General features: G+C 34.1%; 1 protein-coding gene across 1 annotated transcript; it reads right to left on the bottom strand.

Annotated features, from left to right (window-relative positions):
• Positions 1-1,914: 1,914 nt before the first annotated feature.
• LOC126719559 (beta-xylosidase/alpha-L-arabinofuranosidase 1-like) lies at positions 1,915-6,138 on the bottom strand. The gene is made up of 6 exons (XM_050422092.1): positions 5,738-6,138; positions 4,384-4,689; positions 4,076-4,245; positions 3,890-3,990; positions 3,044-3,817; positions 1,915-2,525 (listed from the first exon to the last, which is right to left on the bottom strand). Exons 1-6 carry the CDS (start codon positions 6,026-6,028, stop codon positions 1,915-1,917), a joined length of 2,253 nt encoding a protein of 750 aa, XP_050278049.1. The 5' UTR covers positions 6,029-6,138.
• Positions 6,139-14,707: the final 8,569 nt, after the last annotated feature.

The raw sequence follows: 14,707 nt of genomic DNA, 5'->3' as shown, positions 1-14,707 counted from the left end.
ACTCTGTTACTATTTAGCTACTAAGATTTTTTTTTTTTTTTGGTAAGAACAAAATTATTTTTGTTTAGAAATTTTTAAATGGCAGTGTTGTTTATTTTAAATAAAATTGGTTAATTGAACTTAATTATTTTTAAGTTTTACTATTGGTAATTTTTGTTGTTAAGCTATTTTTTAGGGCTTGTATATTTTGTTTTAGATTTTAGATCTATAAATTTTTTTATAGTTACTAAAATGAGGAAAATACTAGTACTACAAACTTTTTTTTTTTTTTTTTTAATTATTGATGTAATAAGTGGTTATTAGTAAGTAAAAAAATGATGTGAGTTGTGGGTTTATTTGCGAACTAATACGAATTTGCTAACAAAATAGTTTGTAAAAATGTTGTAAAAAAAGTATATGAGTATAGCACCACTCTTAAAAAAATCAATGATATTGTTTAAGGGAAAAAAAGTAATTTTATAGAATAAAATTGCTAAAATTAGTACACATACTCATATATATATATATATATATATGTGTGTGTGTATAATTTTTTTTTAAAAATATTGAGGGGGGCCATCGCCCCCCAAGTCCAAAGCTAGCTACGTCCCTGCATCAAATGATGTTGTTTGGAACATAGAAAGGAGACCAGTGCAACAAAAGGTGTTAGAACAAAATTAATAGTGCACAATTAAGAGCATTTTTTTTTTTCATTTATTATTAACACGTCGGATAGATTAACAGTAAAAATAATTGTCAGCCATGCATATTGCATAATTTGTCCATGTTATATCAAATAGATCAAGAAAATTGCCATGAGTCAAGTTGTGAATTCTTCAAAATTAACAAATGATAGAGCCTTGGTTGGAGGTATATTATACATTAGATGCATGGTATATTTTTCCTTGGTAGAGGCTTTTGTAATTATATATTATATTAGATAGATTGGGTTAGATAGTTAGATTAGTCCTTACGTACCCTAGTAGCTTTTAGGACTAGCACACGCCCATATTTTCACTTCTTTGAGTTAAGGGTATTTTTATGCACAAAAGATGCACAAGGAACATTGCAGGAGAATTGAGATATTAAAAATAGGTTGTAATAGCAACTTTGTATTTGTTGGAGTCCTAGAGCCATCATTTGACTATAATCAACTGGCTTAACGATTGGTGGAGTCAATAACCAAAGGATAATACTTTTTGCACATAAACTATTACACAATTTTACATATTTCTTATTTTTGAATTGAAATTATGACTTAAGGTTATGATTTCCAAGTTTAAATTCATGAATTCAAATCACAATTTCAGTTCAAAAATAAGATGTGTATAAATCTGTGTGTAACAATTTATATGTAATAACTACAACATGAGTAACAAGAAATAAACAAAAGGCTAACTGGAGAGAGAAAAGAAGTTTGCTCTTGCTATCTGGATTGTATTTTGTCTTGTATGCATGTATTAGCTTTTAACACTTTTTTTTTTTTTTTTTTTTTTTTGCATCGCGCACAAATGACAAAACCCATGAAAATTTTGAATAAGGATTTATATTCTTATAATATATATTTTTTACATTGGTTTTTTTACATCTAATTTCATGTGTTGAAACATGGACATTCCTACATTAGAATTGATATTGATGTAAAATAGTGGAGGTAAAGAAGTGTCAACACATATTTTTCCTTTTGAATAATGCATAGCCCGTATGGAATGAACAATGAATTTAAAGGGACAGCATCATTAATACCAATCAAATTTTTACAAAAAAATCATAAACTTTGTTAAAATATATGTTTACAAAAAATCATGAGCTTTATTACAAAATGTTAAAAGAAAAAAAAATACCCTCAAAAAATCAAGCATTTTTATGACAAGCATTCCCCTCTTTAGGATTGCTTTAATATTCTCAAAAAAACAAAAAAAAAATAGGTTGGCCCTAATTATGAAATGTGACTTGAACCGGAAAAGAAGCTACACCATCTCCAACTATAATGGTGTGCCCACCGAAAGGCAAAATATTATTACCAGCGTTGTCTACAATGCCCAAGCTCTTGCAACCATTGAACACAAACTTAACTTCTTGGCTCGCACCAGCCGCTATGTAAACCCTCTGGAAACCAATCAACTGCTTAAGAAAAGTACCAGTAATACCATCTGGGGGGTTGGAGTAAACCAAGACAACTTCACTCCCAACTTTTCCACCCACATTCTGGACTACAAGAGTTAACTCAATATACTCGCCGCATTGCAAGTCGCTTACTAAAATTGCTGGGCAAGTAGGCTTGGTCTTGTTAGCCATATAATTTAGATCATGGCAGTGTGTCAATCTCTGCAATTTTGCGGACAGTGAAGGCACTGTGGCATTTAAGGTGTAATTGAATTTTGTGTAGCTGAGACCAAAACCAAAAGGGAAGACTGTGGGGCCATTGAAGAATTTGTATGTTCGTCCCGGGTAGCCTTGGCTATCATCTGGCCTAAATTGCATGGATGTTAGGGGTAGCTTGTTAATATAATCGGCTTGATACCACGTGATGGGCAATCTTCCAGCTGCAACATAATTTATATTTATATGTGTGAGTGTTGTTAATGATTGCATGTATAATGTGAAATAATACGTGAATAACAATATATAATCATAGAGCTATCATATATAGACATAATTATGCTTAATTGATTAGTCATAACAAATTAAATTTGAAAGGATTAAAAAAGAAAGAACGACTTGACATGATTAATCTAATGGGATGGTGTAAAAATTAATTGAAGAAGATTAGTTATGCATGCATTGGCTTATTATTAATTAGTTAGAGATAATATATTTGTGTATATTGCAAACCTATGTATACCTAACCCTACCTCCTGATCCTTATTTAAACACTGCTTAGGGTTCATTTTAACTGATGATTTGAGATTATAGTGAAGATGTAATTGTGAAGGCCTTCTCCTGTGTACGTAGTCCTTTAGGTTAAACCATACAATCCTTGTATTCTCTCTTCTCTCTATACTCTTTTTTTGCTCTATATTTTTCAAAAACCTTACATAATTATTGTAGAATGTTTGTTTACCTGGATTGTATTGCCCAAAAACAACATCTGCAATGGCACGACCGCCTTCCGCTCCAGGATATCCAACCCAAAGAATGGCTTTAATTTTGGGGTTAGTCTTAGCGAAAGAGATATCGACACCTCCTGCAGTCATGAGTACAAGAATAACCGGGCCCTTTGCAGCAGCGGCAACTTGGTTGATAAGGTCAGTTTGTTTTCCTGGAAGGAGGAGATCCAACCTGTCTAAGCCCTCTGCCTCAATTGATAAATCTAACCCTGTCACAATAATAGTGGCATCAGCTGTCTTTGCAGCTTCCACAGCTGGGGGTATTAAGCTAGCATCCCTGCATTTAACGTCGCCACATCCCGCTGCGTAGTTCACTTTTCCATATGTTGAAAAGCCATCAATAGGAGAGGTGTATCGGCATGGACTACCAGGATTTCTTGGGTCAAATGCATAATTTCCAATCATAGCAACGGTAGAATTGGCATGTGGTCCAACAACTGCTAGAGTTTTGAACGTGGCAGTGTTTAAAGGCAAAGTTGGTCCATCATTTTTCAGAAGAGTAATTCCTTCTCTTGCTACTTGAGTGGCTAACTCAATGCTTCTGTTGGTGCATATGTCGTTTTTACCAAGAGCTTTGTATGCAGGCAGTCCATCAAAGTACCCTGCTCTCAAAAGCACAATATAAAGGTTTTGTAGTGCCTCGTCTATATTTGACTCTCCAACCTTCCCTTGGTTCACTGCATTTCCGAGGTACTTGGGGTAATAGGCTCCGCAGTCCAAATCCAATCCTACATCGAACATAATTTACATGTTGGTATAATTCATAATCAAAATCAAAATTTATATGACTAACTATTAACCTGCTTTTAGTGTTTGTGCAACGGCGTCCTCATTTGAGTCGTTAAGAAATTTGTGACCCGTTACCATTACTTCGACGGAATCACAATCAGCAACTATATAGCTGGATTAAAGAACATAATATTTGCGATCAGTCTTTTACAAAAAATAATCAAGGTCTAATAATGGGGTTTTAAATATTATTGTACCCATGAAGATTCCATTCTTGTCTAAGGGTCTCTCTCAAAAGCTTTGGATCAGCACAAGATGGTATTCCATTAACACGGTTATAAGAACACATAACACTGCTAGCATCACCATCTTTAACACACATTTCAAATGGCCGCAGGAATGACTCTTCCAAATCTTGCTCTGTCACCTGCAAGGACATTAATATATTTATATGTTAAATCCCATATCATTTTTAATTTGTAGTACTTTAGAGAATGAGTAAATCTAGACACAACTTTTGTGTCACATGTGACAACTTCTAAGTGATGAATTTAAGTTACCCCACCCTAGCATCAAAATGGTAGCGATCAACTCCATGCCAATTGTCAACGTCATATGCAGCAAAGTGCTTGCAACATGCAGCAACTTTGAGTGGTCTAGTATTCAAATCTTTATAGTGCTCTGTCCCTGCAACATCTTGTAAACCTCTCACGTAATTAGACGCATATGTGCCAACAATGAAAGGATCTTCACCAGGTGTCTCAGTGATTCTTCCCCATCTAGGATCTCTTGCAACGTTGATGGTTGGGCTCCAAAATGTTAATCCAGATCGCCCAAGATTGTACATTGCTCGTGCTTCTGTTGAAACAACCTAAAAATTGGTGGCAAATTTGTTTCAATATGTGTACACAATCAAACTTATGCACCAATAAAAAAGTGTTATACCCCTCATGCTAAAATATTTTTCAAACTTATTTCACTCACGGTAACTAGTGTCATTATCCTATTTAATTGTTACCATTGCCCATGTTGGGCAAAGTGGTACCTCCTTTTGCCATGAGGGGCTTGTGTGCGATATCCATATGCTCATTAGTTCAAGCCTCGAGGTGGGGTTTAGGTATTAAGATTTCTAAACTAGATTATAAAAAACAAAGAAGAAGCTAGAATTGATGTTATGGATCCATTTGGGAACAATTTATTTAGCTGAAACTGAAAACTTTTTGCTGAAAGTACTATAGATAAAGCTAAAAGCTAGCTGAAATAGGATAGTAAGACCCATGAATAATATCAAAAAAGTGAAAAGGGACCCATGAATAGTAGCAAAAATAAGCTAAATAATAAAATAAATTACCTAATATAAGTTTATCCCAAACAAAACCTATGTATAAAAAAGTAAAAGAACTCTTTTCATGTTTTCCTTTTCACTTCGAATTATGAAGTGCCTCTGTCTCCCTTTTGTATTTCACTTTATCCTCCACCAATCACAACTTGTCATGTATTTTGATTTTTCTATAAAATAACCAAGGATTAAAATGAAAAAAAAGGAAAAAAAATCAAACACATGGCATACCATGATTGGTGAAGAATTAAATAGGACACAAATAATAAGACATGAGCTGTATTGTGTCTTTTGTTCTCTAATAAACCAGAAATGCAAAACCGTTGGAGAAAATGATACAAATTATAGCTTAATTAATTAATTAGTAGTCTTTATGATCTTCACAAGGAGATTGTTAGCCTTGTTATCCACATTCTCTTTCCGATGGTGGTATTATGTGTAACCATGATATATAACACACTCTTCACATAAAGTAAACATATTCATATGGAATGAGTGTTATATATCATGGTGTTTTTATTTTATTTTATTTTTAAATAGCAGCATTATGTACACTATATATAAGATAAGAGACATTCACCTGACCAATTTCTCTCCAGCTTTTCTCGTTGAATGAAGCTGCTGTGAGTATGACAGTGGGAAAGCTGGTTGCATGAGGAACTAGATTATCAAAGACGGTTCCTGGACCAACATTGGACAGACCATGCAGCGCCTCAGACCACCACTCGTACTTTGGCAGCCCTAATCTAGCCACTCCATCAGCATTGTTTCCTAGCTGTGCTATCTTTTCAGCTAGTGTCATTTGATCCACCAAATCTTTGGCCCTAACATTGTAGGGAAGCTTCGAGTCACAAAAGGCGAAACTTTTCATGTCCAGTTTGAGTTTGGCATATCTGGCAGGATCACATATATAAGTGAAGTCACTGCCAGTTGGGGTGGCTGCATCAGTACTAATTTTTAAGACTTTTTCTTTCTCATCTATACAAATGACAAAGGAAGTTATAGTGAAAGAGAGACAAAGAAGAAAACTAAGAATTTTAGGCATGGCTTTTTCTGAGAAAGAAATCATTTTCATTTGACATACACAAGCATATGGAAGCTTTTATAGGGATTCAGGATGTCTTACCCGTAGAAATCTCCAGAGTTCTCTTGGTGAAGCACAATGCTCGCCCATCCTCGTCCTAGGAACCCACCTTGTGGGAATGAGAGTTTTGCTGTCAAGTTTCCCTACGAGGGCTACTCACAGCCAAAAGAAATAAGAAAATGTTAAAATTACTGCTGACCAACAAAAATATTTTTTTATTTGTTTTGTTTTGTGTCTAAATAGAGCAATGCTATGTCCAAAATATTTTTATAACACTTTCACAACAAATCATAAATGACAGGTTGTTACGGCTTATTATTAGTGGGCAAAAAAGTAATTTTAGTGTTTGATTTAAATTATAATCAATAACAACTTACTATTTCAAAAAAATAAAAATAAATAAATAATAACTTACTACCTATGAATATTTGTTGTGAAAGTGTTATAAAAATGTTATGTACATGGCACTTCTCGCCGAATATATGAAATTGGATATAATTATGGAAGTTTATAAATATAGATATATATTGGATTGTGTTTTTGTATGTAGCTATCTATTTTACCTTTTAAAGAAAATATAACATGTCAAAGATTCAAATAGAAAGTTTAAATATAGAAAAGAAATTTAAACTCAATTAAATAAAATGTGAAGTTCTATGTTCTCAACATTTTCATAACAAATTATAGGTGGTAAGTTGTTACCAATTCTAATTTGAACCCACTACTAAAATTTGTTTTTTATTTTGTTTTTATTTTTTTTTTAATTTGTCCATCAATAACAACTAGTAAAGTCCTGTCACTTAGGATTTGTTGTAAAAAGCATTATAAAAATGTTGTGAACATAGAATTTCTCTTAAAAAAAATATACCTAAAACTTCCTTAGTTTTAAATACATTAAGTTCCGTAATTAAATTAAAAAACATAGATGCATAGAATTTAATTGTCTTTGGAAAAAATAACATTATAAAATAATATAATATGTTCGAATTTAATTAGGTAATCTAATGTATTTTTGTTAGGGTTATATTTTTAAGCAATTGGCATATCTTAAGACAAAACATACTTTACTTGTATTTACGAATAGAATAGCTCATTTAAAGGCCCATTAAGCTCCAATTTAAATAAAGTGGTGGATATGGAAAAACATAGCCTTAATGCTTCATAGGGTTTTCTTATTGAAACCCTAACCTCCACCTTTTGAACTTGTGATTTCAAAAAATAGAAGAAAAAGATCTTGTTGCGACTCTTGTGTGCCTTTGGGTTTTGTACCAAGTAAATTCTTTGGCACCAAAAATTATTAAAAATCTTATTAGTGTTTCTGTGTGAAGTTGTTGCAAATCAACTACAACAATAAAAAAAGTTGCTGTGGAGCTAGTTACGTAGTGGGATTTGTGCAAAAAAGTTAAACACTAATTGGAGATTTGTGTACAAGAGACGACTTCTACAAGATCAAGTCCAATTGGGGATTGGAGTAAAGGTTCTACTATAGTACATACCTACTGTAGAACCTTTGCTCTAATCCTCAGTTGGACTTAATCTTGTAGAAGCCTTCTCCTTTGCACGAATCTCCAATCCGTGTCTAACTTCTTTGCACAAATCCCACTATGTAACTAACTTCATAGTAATCTTTTTGATTGTTGTAGTTGATTTGCAACAGTTTCATACAAAAACACCAATAAGATCTTAAATTGTTGGTGCCAAAGATTTTACTTGGTATGGAACCCAAAGGCGCACAAGAGTCGTAACAAGATCTCTTTCTTCTGTTTTTTAATCTCATAGGTTCAAAAGATGGAGGCTAGAGTTTCAATAAGAAAACCTTATGAAGTATTAGGGTTAGCGTTTTCTATCTCTACCAACTTATTTAAGTAGGACCTTAATGGGTCTTTTAAATGAGCTCTCCTATTCTTTTTAGATTTACAAAAACCTACAAACCAATACCCACTAGGATTAAAACGTTGCAAGCTCGATAGATTGAGAGGTATTGAGATAGGTAGGGCTATAAACGAGCCAAACTTTATCGAGTGGTGCATGTTCAAGCTTGGCTCATAAGGAAAAATCAAAATCTCAAACTTGTGACAAGCCTAAAAATAATGTTTGAGTTTGAGCTCATGCAAAAGCCAAAAAACTTGAGCTTGGCTTGGCTTGACTCGTGAGAAAGCCAAGCTCAAGCTTAATATCAAGCTTAATCTTGAGCTCAAGTTAAGTTTTTGAGCTTGAGATCTAAAAAGAATTACATTATCAAATGCTTAAATCTTTAAAATGTTTTTTTTTTCTTTTTAAATAGTATACTCATTTTATCATACGTCTAATCTTAACTATGATTAGCCATTATTCAAATTAAAAAATTGTGTAATTAAATTAATTCATTCATGCTTGTCTACAGTTACAACAATTGTTCAAAATGCAATTTTTACATTCATGTTAGATGGAAAAGAACTAGAAAATACTTGTTTATAACTATAATGAATGGGAAAGTACTTACATGTTTCATAACTTTACATTATATGATTGATGGGGAAGGATCATTTGTAGTGCACTTAATTAATTAATTTATTTTTAAATGTAACTAAATTCTAAAGTGGTTCTTGGTCATTTTAGAGGGAAGGAAAAAATTAAGGTAATGAGTAGTAGATCCCATATTGGCCATGTCATTATTAAGATATGTGTAGTGAGTATATTTAGTTAACACATATAAACTTGTAAATGAGTCTATACTTGAATTATTTTGTATCAAGCTTATCGCCCACGAGTTTGTTCATGAATAAAGTTTTTTGCTTAGGCTCGACTTGTTTATTAAATGAACCTTAAACTAAGGATCAAGCTTGGATTATTTATAAAAATAAATAAATATAAACAAGATTTTTATCGAGATGAGCCCGAGTTATTCATGATCGGCTTGATTCATTTATAGCCTAAAAAAAAGTATTGAGCTTCTTAAGTCTTGATAAATCGACAGGTATTGAGAAGGTAATAGGAACACACATTTTTCCTTCACTAAAAAGGAAGAAAAAGTTACGAATTAATAACATCCAATCCAATTAGCCATTAAGTGGATTAAATATATAATAAAAAAAGTAATTACAAAAGTGTAATAATAAATTTTAAATAAAAATAATTTGCTTGATAAAACATTAACTGAATATCATTTAAGTAATATTTAAATATAAAAATGTCATTTTAAAGTTTTCACCTTAGGCTCAAACTTATTGAGTCAATCATGTAGTAAGAACTTTCAAATTAATTAAAATACCCTTGAATCCATTAAAATAAGTAAATACTTGAACCTTCCAAAAATTTACCAAAATAATCTAAGAACTACTAAAATGACCAAAATATTTCTAAACCTTCAAAATAACCAAAATATCCAAGAACCACCAAAATTATAAAAATAACCCTAGACCTTTCAAATTGGCTAAAATGCCCATGATATCTCTAAATTGCAAGAATGCCCCCAAAGCATCCAAAATAACTAAATACACTTGAAAACTTCAAAATGACTAAAATACACTAGAAACGTTAAATATGTCCAAAATCCCAATCTGATCTCCAAAATCATCAAAATATTTGCGTATCTTTAAAATGACTATAATACTTTTGAAACCTCCACAATGCACAAAAGGCTCCCAAAACATCCAAAATGAATAAAATGCCTAAATTGTTACATTTTGTAATGAATGTTTTAATTTCTTTACAAATGACTTCAACAACTTAATAAATGATGTTTGAATTACATTTTTGTGATTGATGACACATCATATGGTAAAAACTTTATGATGAAATTGAAAACTTTGCATGGAACACAAATAGAGTTTTATTTTGGCAAAAACACTATTTTGGTCCCAATATTTTGGGGTCACAGTTAATTTGGTCCCTAAAATTTTGCAATAGTCAATTAATTCCTATTATTTTCAACTTCCAGTCAATTTGGTCCCTACCATTAACTCACTAACAGAAAATGCTTATGTGGTAGATGGCAAGTATAATTGACACACTTGAAGTTGGCATGGCGAGTAAATTAATATTATAAAATTTTAATAGATATTTAAAATGTCATATCAGTATTTATTATTATTTTTGAAGTTACCACATCAGTAGTTTAATTGAAAATAAATAAATCAGAAAAAATATAACAAAAAAACACAAAAATTCAAAATATCAAAATTTTTTTTTCTTTTCTTGCATTTTCTTTCTAGCCAAACATACACAAACACTTACAAAATCCCAAATCAAACCTAGACTTAAATCTCCTTTACGATTACAAACACAGTTCAAACACTCCCACGTCCAATCTTAGCTCACGATACAATTCCTAAAACCCCAATTCCTCCCAAAGCAAAATTTTGCAATTCTATACCTCCTCATCTTCCTCTCTCTTCTTACTCTTTCCCACTCACAATAATACCCTCTCCCTGTTAGCACTTGTCGGGGGCGAAAAAGTTTCCTTCTCGACAAATAAGATTTAAGTTGGGTTGGAGGGTCTAAACCGAAACTCGACGATGGGCTTGATGCACGGCCCAAAGGCTATCGATGAAGATTCAAGAAGTCCACTATATTTTATGCCTTGGGCATAGATTGGAACTGTCAAAAGTGGCCCAGGAACAATCCCTACAGCGAACACGTTAGCATGGTTGAAAAACATACTGTAAGAAATAATCTAGAAGTAAAGTATTTCTGCAAGAAACAGCCCAACAGTAAAAATGTTTCTACAGAAAAGGGCCCAGCTGTTAATGTACTCCTGCAGAAAATAGCCCAACGGTAAAGTAAAATGAAATTAGTTATTTTACAGACTAAAGGAAACATCTATGTTTTCAGACTCATCATCCGTTAACTCTGGAGAGAAATCTTCTAATACAAAAATATGAGGGAAAAACTTTATAGTGACAGTCACATCATAACCATTGATAGTAAATGAATAGATAAATATCATAGGTTCCATAATAACAAATAATGGAAAAGACTTAGTGTGAGATGAAGGGAGAGAGAGAGATCCCAACTAGCGCAGCAAGATCATTATGGTGCCATGGCATGCTCATGAATATAATATATGTAGTGAGTAGAGAGAATCATTTGTCAGTAGTATGAGTAATGAGTGAGAGTGTATAGTAGTACTGCTGGAATATTATGCTGGGGCAAGTAAGTGTTTATGAGTAGAGCTATGAGAAAGTATTTGTGAGTTAGAAGCTGGGAGACTTAGTTTCTATGCTTGAAACTAAGAACTTAGAGGCTTCTTCAGAGCTTAGAGAAAGCTTAAACAAAGAGGTTAAGGTAGAAACTTTTTTGGTGTAAGCCTTAGTGTGTTGTTGGTTGTTGAAGCATTAATGGAGAGCTCCATTTATATTAGGGTTTTCAGGGGGTGATTAGCAAATAATCTTTGTTGAATCTAACTCAATCTTCAGAAAATCCTTAGAGAATCATTTTTATGATTTTTAGCTAAGAGTAGTAAGCTTCACTTTAGGAGGTTCTTGCTGTTTTGGGTAACAATCAGCTGGGTTTTTGGCTTTAGCATTAAATACTGATTAGCCTTGGCTGATGAATTAGAGCATGCTTTAGGCTAATGATCTTGGATATGCTGTAACTAGAATCAAAGTTCCCTAGGGCAGATTAGACCACCCCAAGCCAGGTGTCAACCTTGGAGCCCTTATTGAGAACTCTGTTGGGATCCCCTTCGGTGCCTTCCAAACCACATTTCCTTAAGTTTCCCCATTTGGGGTTCATGTGCTTGGTTCATGAACCAGAAAATACATATTTTTAGTATGAAAATGAGCTGATTTTGTGTCGTTTTAGGAGCTTCACTGGTCTGGTCATGGCAGCTTTTCTTTCTTGACTAAATGAGCTGAAGGAGAAAGAAGTAACAGCTGGCTGAAGCTTTCCCAGCTTTTTGTCACATCACTTTCAGCTTTATGTCACTTGAGAGATGATGGGATTTCAGCTTGTGGAGGAAGGATTCATCCCCTGGTGGACACATGTCTGTTTTCTGACTGATTAGACATGTTGGGAACTGATGGGAAGGGGCTCCAGCTGTTTATTTATTGATGAGATTTGGCTGACCAGTTCACGTGTTCTTCAATTGCTGAGATTTGTTATGGGCTGGTCTGACCCAGCTGGGCTTTGTTGATAAGCTTGCTTGGTCTTTGTTAACCCTATAAAATGAGTAGTTTTGCCATGGGTGATATTCATGGGCTTTATAGTTTGATTATGGGAATAATAGACATAGTTCCCATAAAATTTTGTCAAAGAGATATTCTTTTGAGAAATGAATAATTTGTATTTCCCATGAGTTGGGGATTTAACAAATGTTGAAATAATATTTGAATTTAGTAAATATGCGACAAAATAGCATTTGGGCTTCATGAAATAATTGTCAAAAGATTATTTGGGCTTTGCAAAAATAAGTACCAAATTAACATTTGGGCTTTGAGTATAAAGTAATTGTTTTTGCCAAAATGTCATTTTGGGCTTTGTAAGATAATTGCTAGAATGGTTTTAGGTTTTGTAAAATGGATGCCAAATTAGCATTTGGGCTTTTATAAAAATAGTGTAAGATAATTGCCAAATTAGTATTTGGACTTTATGAAAGAATTGCCAAGATAATATTTGGGCTTTATAAAATAGTGCCAAATTAGTATTTGGGCTTTGTAAAATAGTGCCAAATTAGAATTTGGGCTTTGTGAAAATAGATGCCAAATAGGAATTTGGGCTTTGTTAAAATAGATGCCAAATGATAATTTGGGCTTTGTAAAAATGATTTTGAGATTTTGTAAAGTATTGTTGTGTAGCAACGGGCTTTGTAAATAGTGTTGCATCATAGCAGTTTTTGTAAATAGTGCCGCATCGTAGCGGGCTTTGAATTTGCCACATCGTAATGGGACTTTTGGAATTAACCACATCGTAGTGAGACTTTGGAATTAGCCACATCGTAGTGGGACTTTTGTAATTAGCCACATCATAGTGGGACTTTTGGAATTAGCCACATCGTAGTAGGACTTTTGGAATTTGGGCTTTCTTTGAGTTTTGCCCACAAGCCAAATGATGTTGGGCTTTGTGTGGGGATAGTGTAATTTGCGGCCTAATTTTGGTAGTAATGTGATGAGCATATTTTGTGGAGAATTTCAGTTGGATGATATGTGGGATATAATAGGTAATATTTGTGAGAGGGCCCATGGCAATTTATGGACTTGGGTACGGAGTATTTTGTGAAGGCCCAATAATATGGAGAATATTTGAGTAATATATATGGGAAATATTTATGTAGGTTTTAAATAATGTGTGGGCTCATGTGGTATTTTGTGAGTGGGCCAATAAAATCAATGCCCGAAAATTTGTAACTCAACATTTAGCCCCTCGAGTCATGTGTGAGCAGTTTCTGTTTTGGTCACACGTGCTAGTTTGAAATCTGGTGGCAATTATGATTAGTGGGCTTCTGCAATTTTCCCACGTCCAGTAGCTTCCAACGTTTAATACTTGGTGGGTCTTCAGTTACTTCTCAGGTTTATGGCATTAAATACTGGTCTCTTCTCCATGTCTTGTCATCTGTACCCTTCATGCTTACTAGTAAAGGGATGGCCTTGGCTATTCCTTCTTTTATTTTTTTTTTGCTTGGATCGAAAAATAGAGTGAGAAACATAGAGAGAGAATCTTTTCTTCTTTCATTTTCTATTTTCAGCCAAGGGTGAGAGAGTAACACCAGTTTCAGACAAGGTAGAGAGAGTGACTGAGATTTTCGGCCAAACAGAGAGAGAAATATGGCCTTTTCTTATTCTTTTCCATTGCCTTCATCCAAGAGTGAGAGAGAGAGAGAGAGAGAGCAGTGGCCAGGGTTTAGTAATAGACTGCATCACTTCTCTCTTTCCTTAATGATTTCGGCCAAGTGAGAGGAAGACCTATAATTTTTTCTTGCTTCCCATGGTGGCCATGGGTATTCTTCTGCTCCTTTTCTCTTTTTCTTGAGAAAAAGCACCTCTGGTTCTGTAAGTCATGGCTGAAGGAGAAGAAGCGCTAGGTCCCAGTGGTGTCAATACTGTTGGGGTGACTGTGCCAGAAAAAAATGCCACGGCTAGGGGTATAGCTACAGCAGCTGCTAGGAGTGATGATGTGGAGGTTGGACCAGGGGAGCCCTTGCTGCCGTTACAAGACCCTTGGTACAGTTCATCCCTTCTATTCCCAGTGGTTGGGGCCCTTGAGTTTAGTCCACTTGGGGTGCCAAAGAGATGGATCTTGAAAGGCGAAGCCCCCAATCCAGAGACAGCATGGGTCCCAGCTGCCACTGGTATACTTGACCTGCGGTTTCAGCGAAAGGAGTTCCTGCCGGCTCTTATTCAATTCTTGTGCCCTTGTGGCACAACTAGTGGTTGGTCTGACTGGGTGGAGCAAGAAGTTGTTGATGAAGGATTTTGCCAAATTTTGAGGGATGCCTAAATATTTGAAGCTGTGGTCCTATCTTGTGGGTGGAACATGTATAGAGATGTG

The sequence above is a fragment of the Quercus robur genome, chromosome 3 (genome assembly GCF_932294415.1).
Source record: "Quercus robur chromosome 3, dhQueRobu3.1, whole genome shotgun sequence".
Classification (NCBI taxonomy): Eukaryota; Viridiplantae; Streptophyta; class Magnoliopsida; order Fagales; family Fagaceae; genus Quercus; species Quercus robur.
This window is presented reverse-complemented; position numbering and strand designations above follow the sequence as displayed.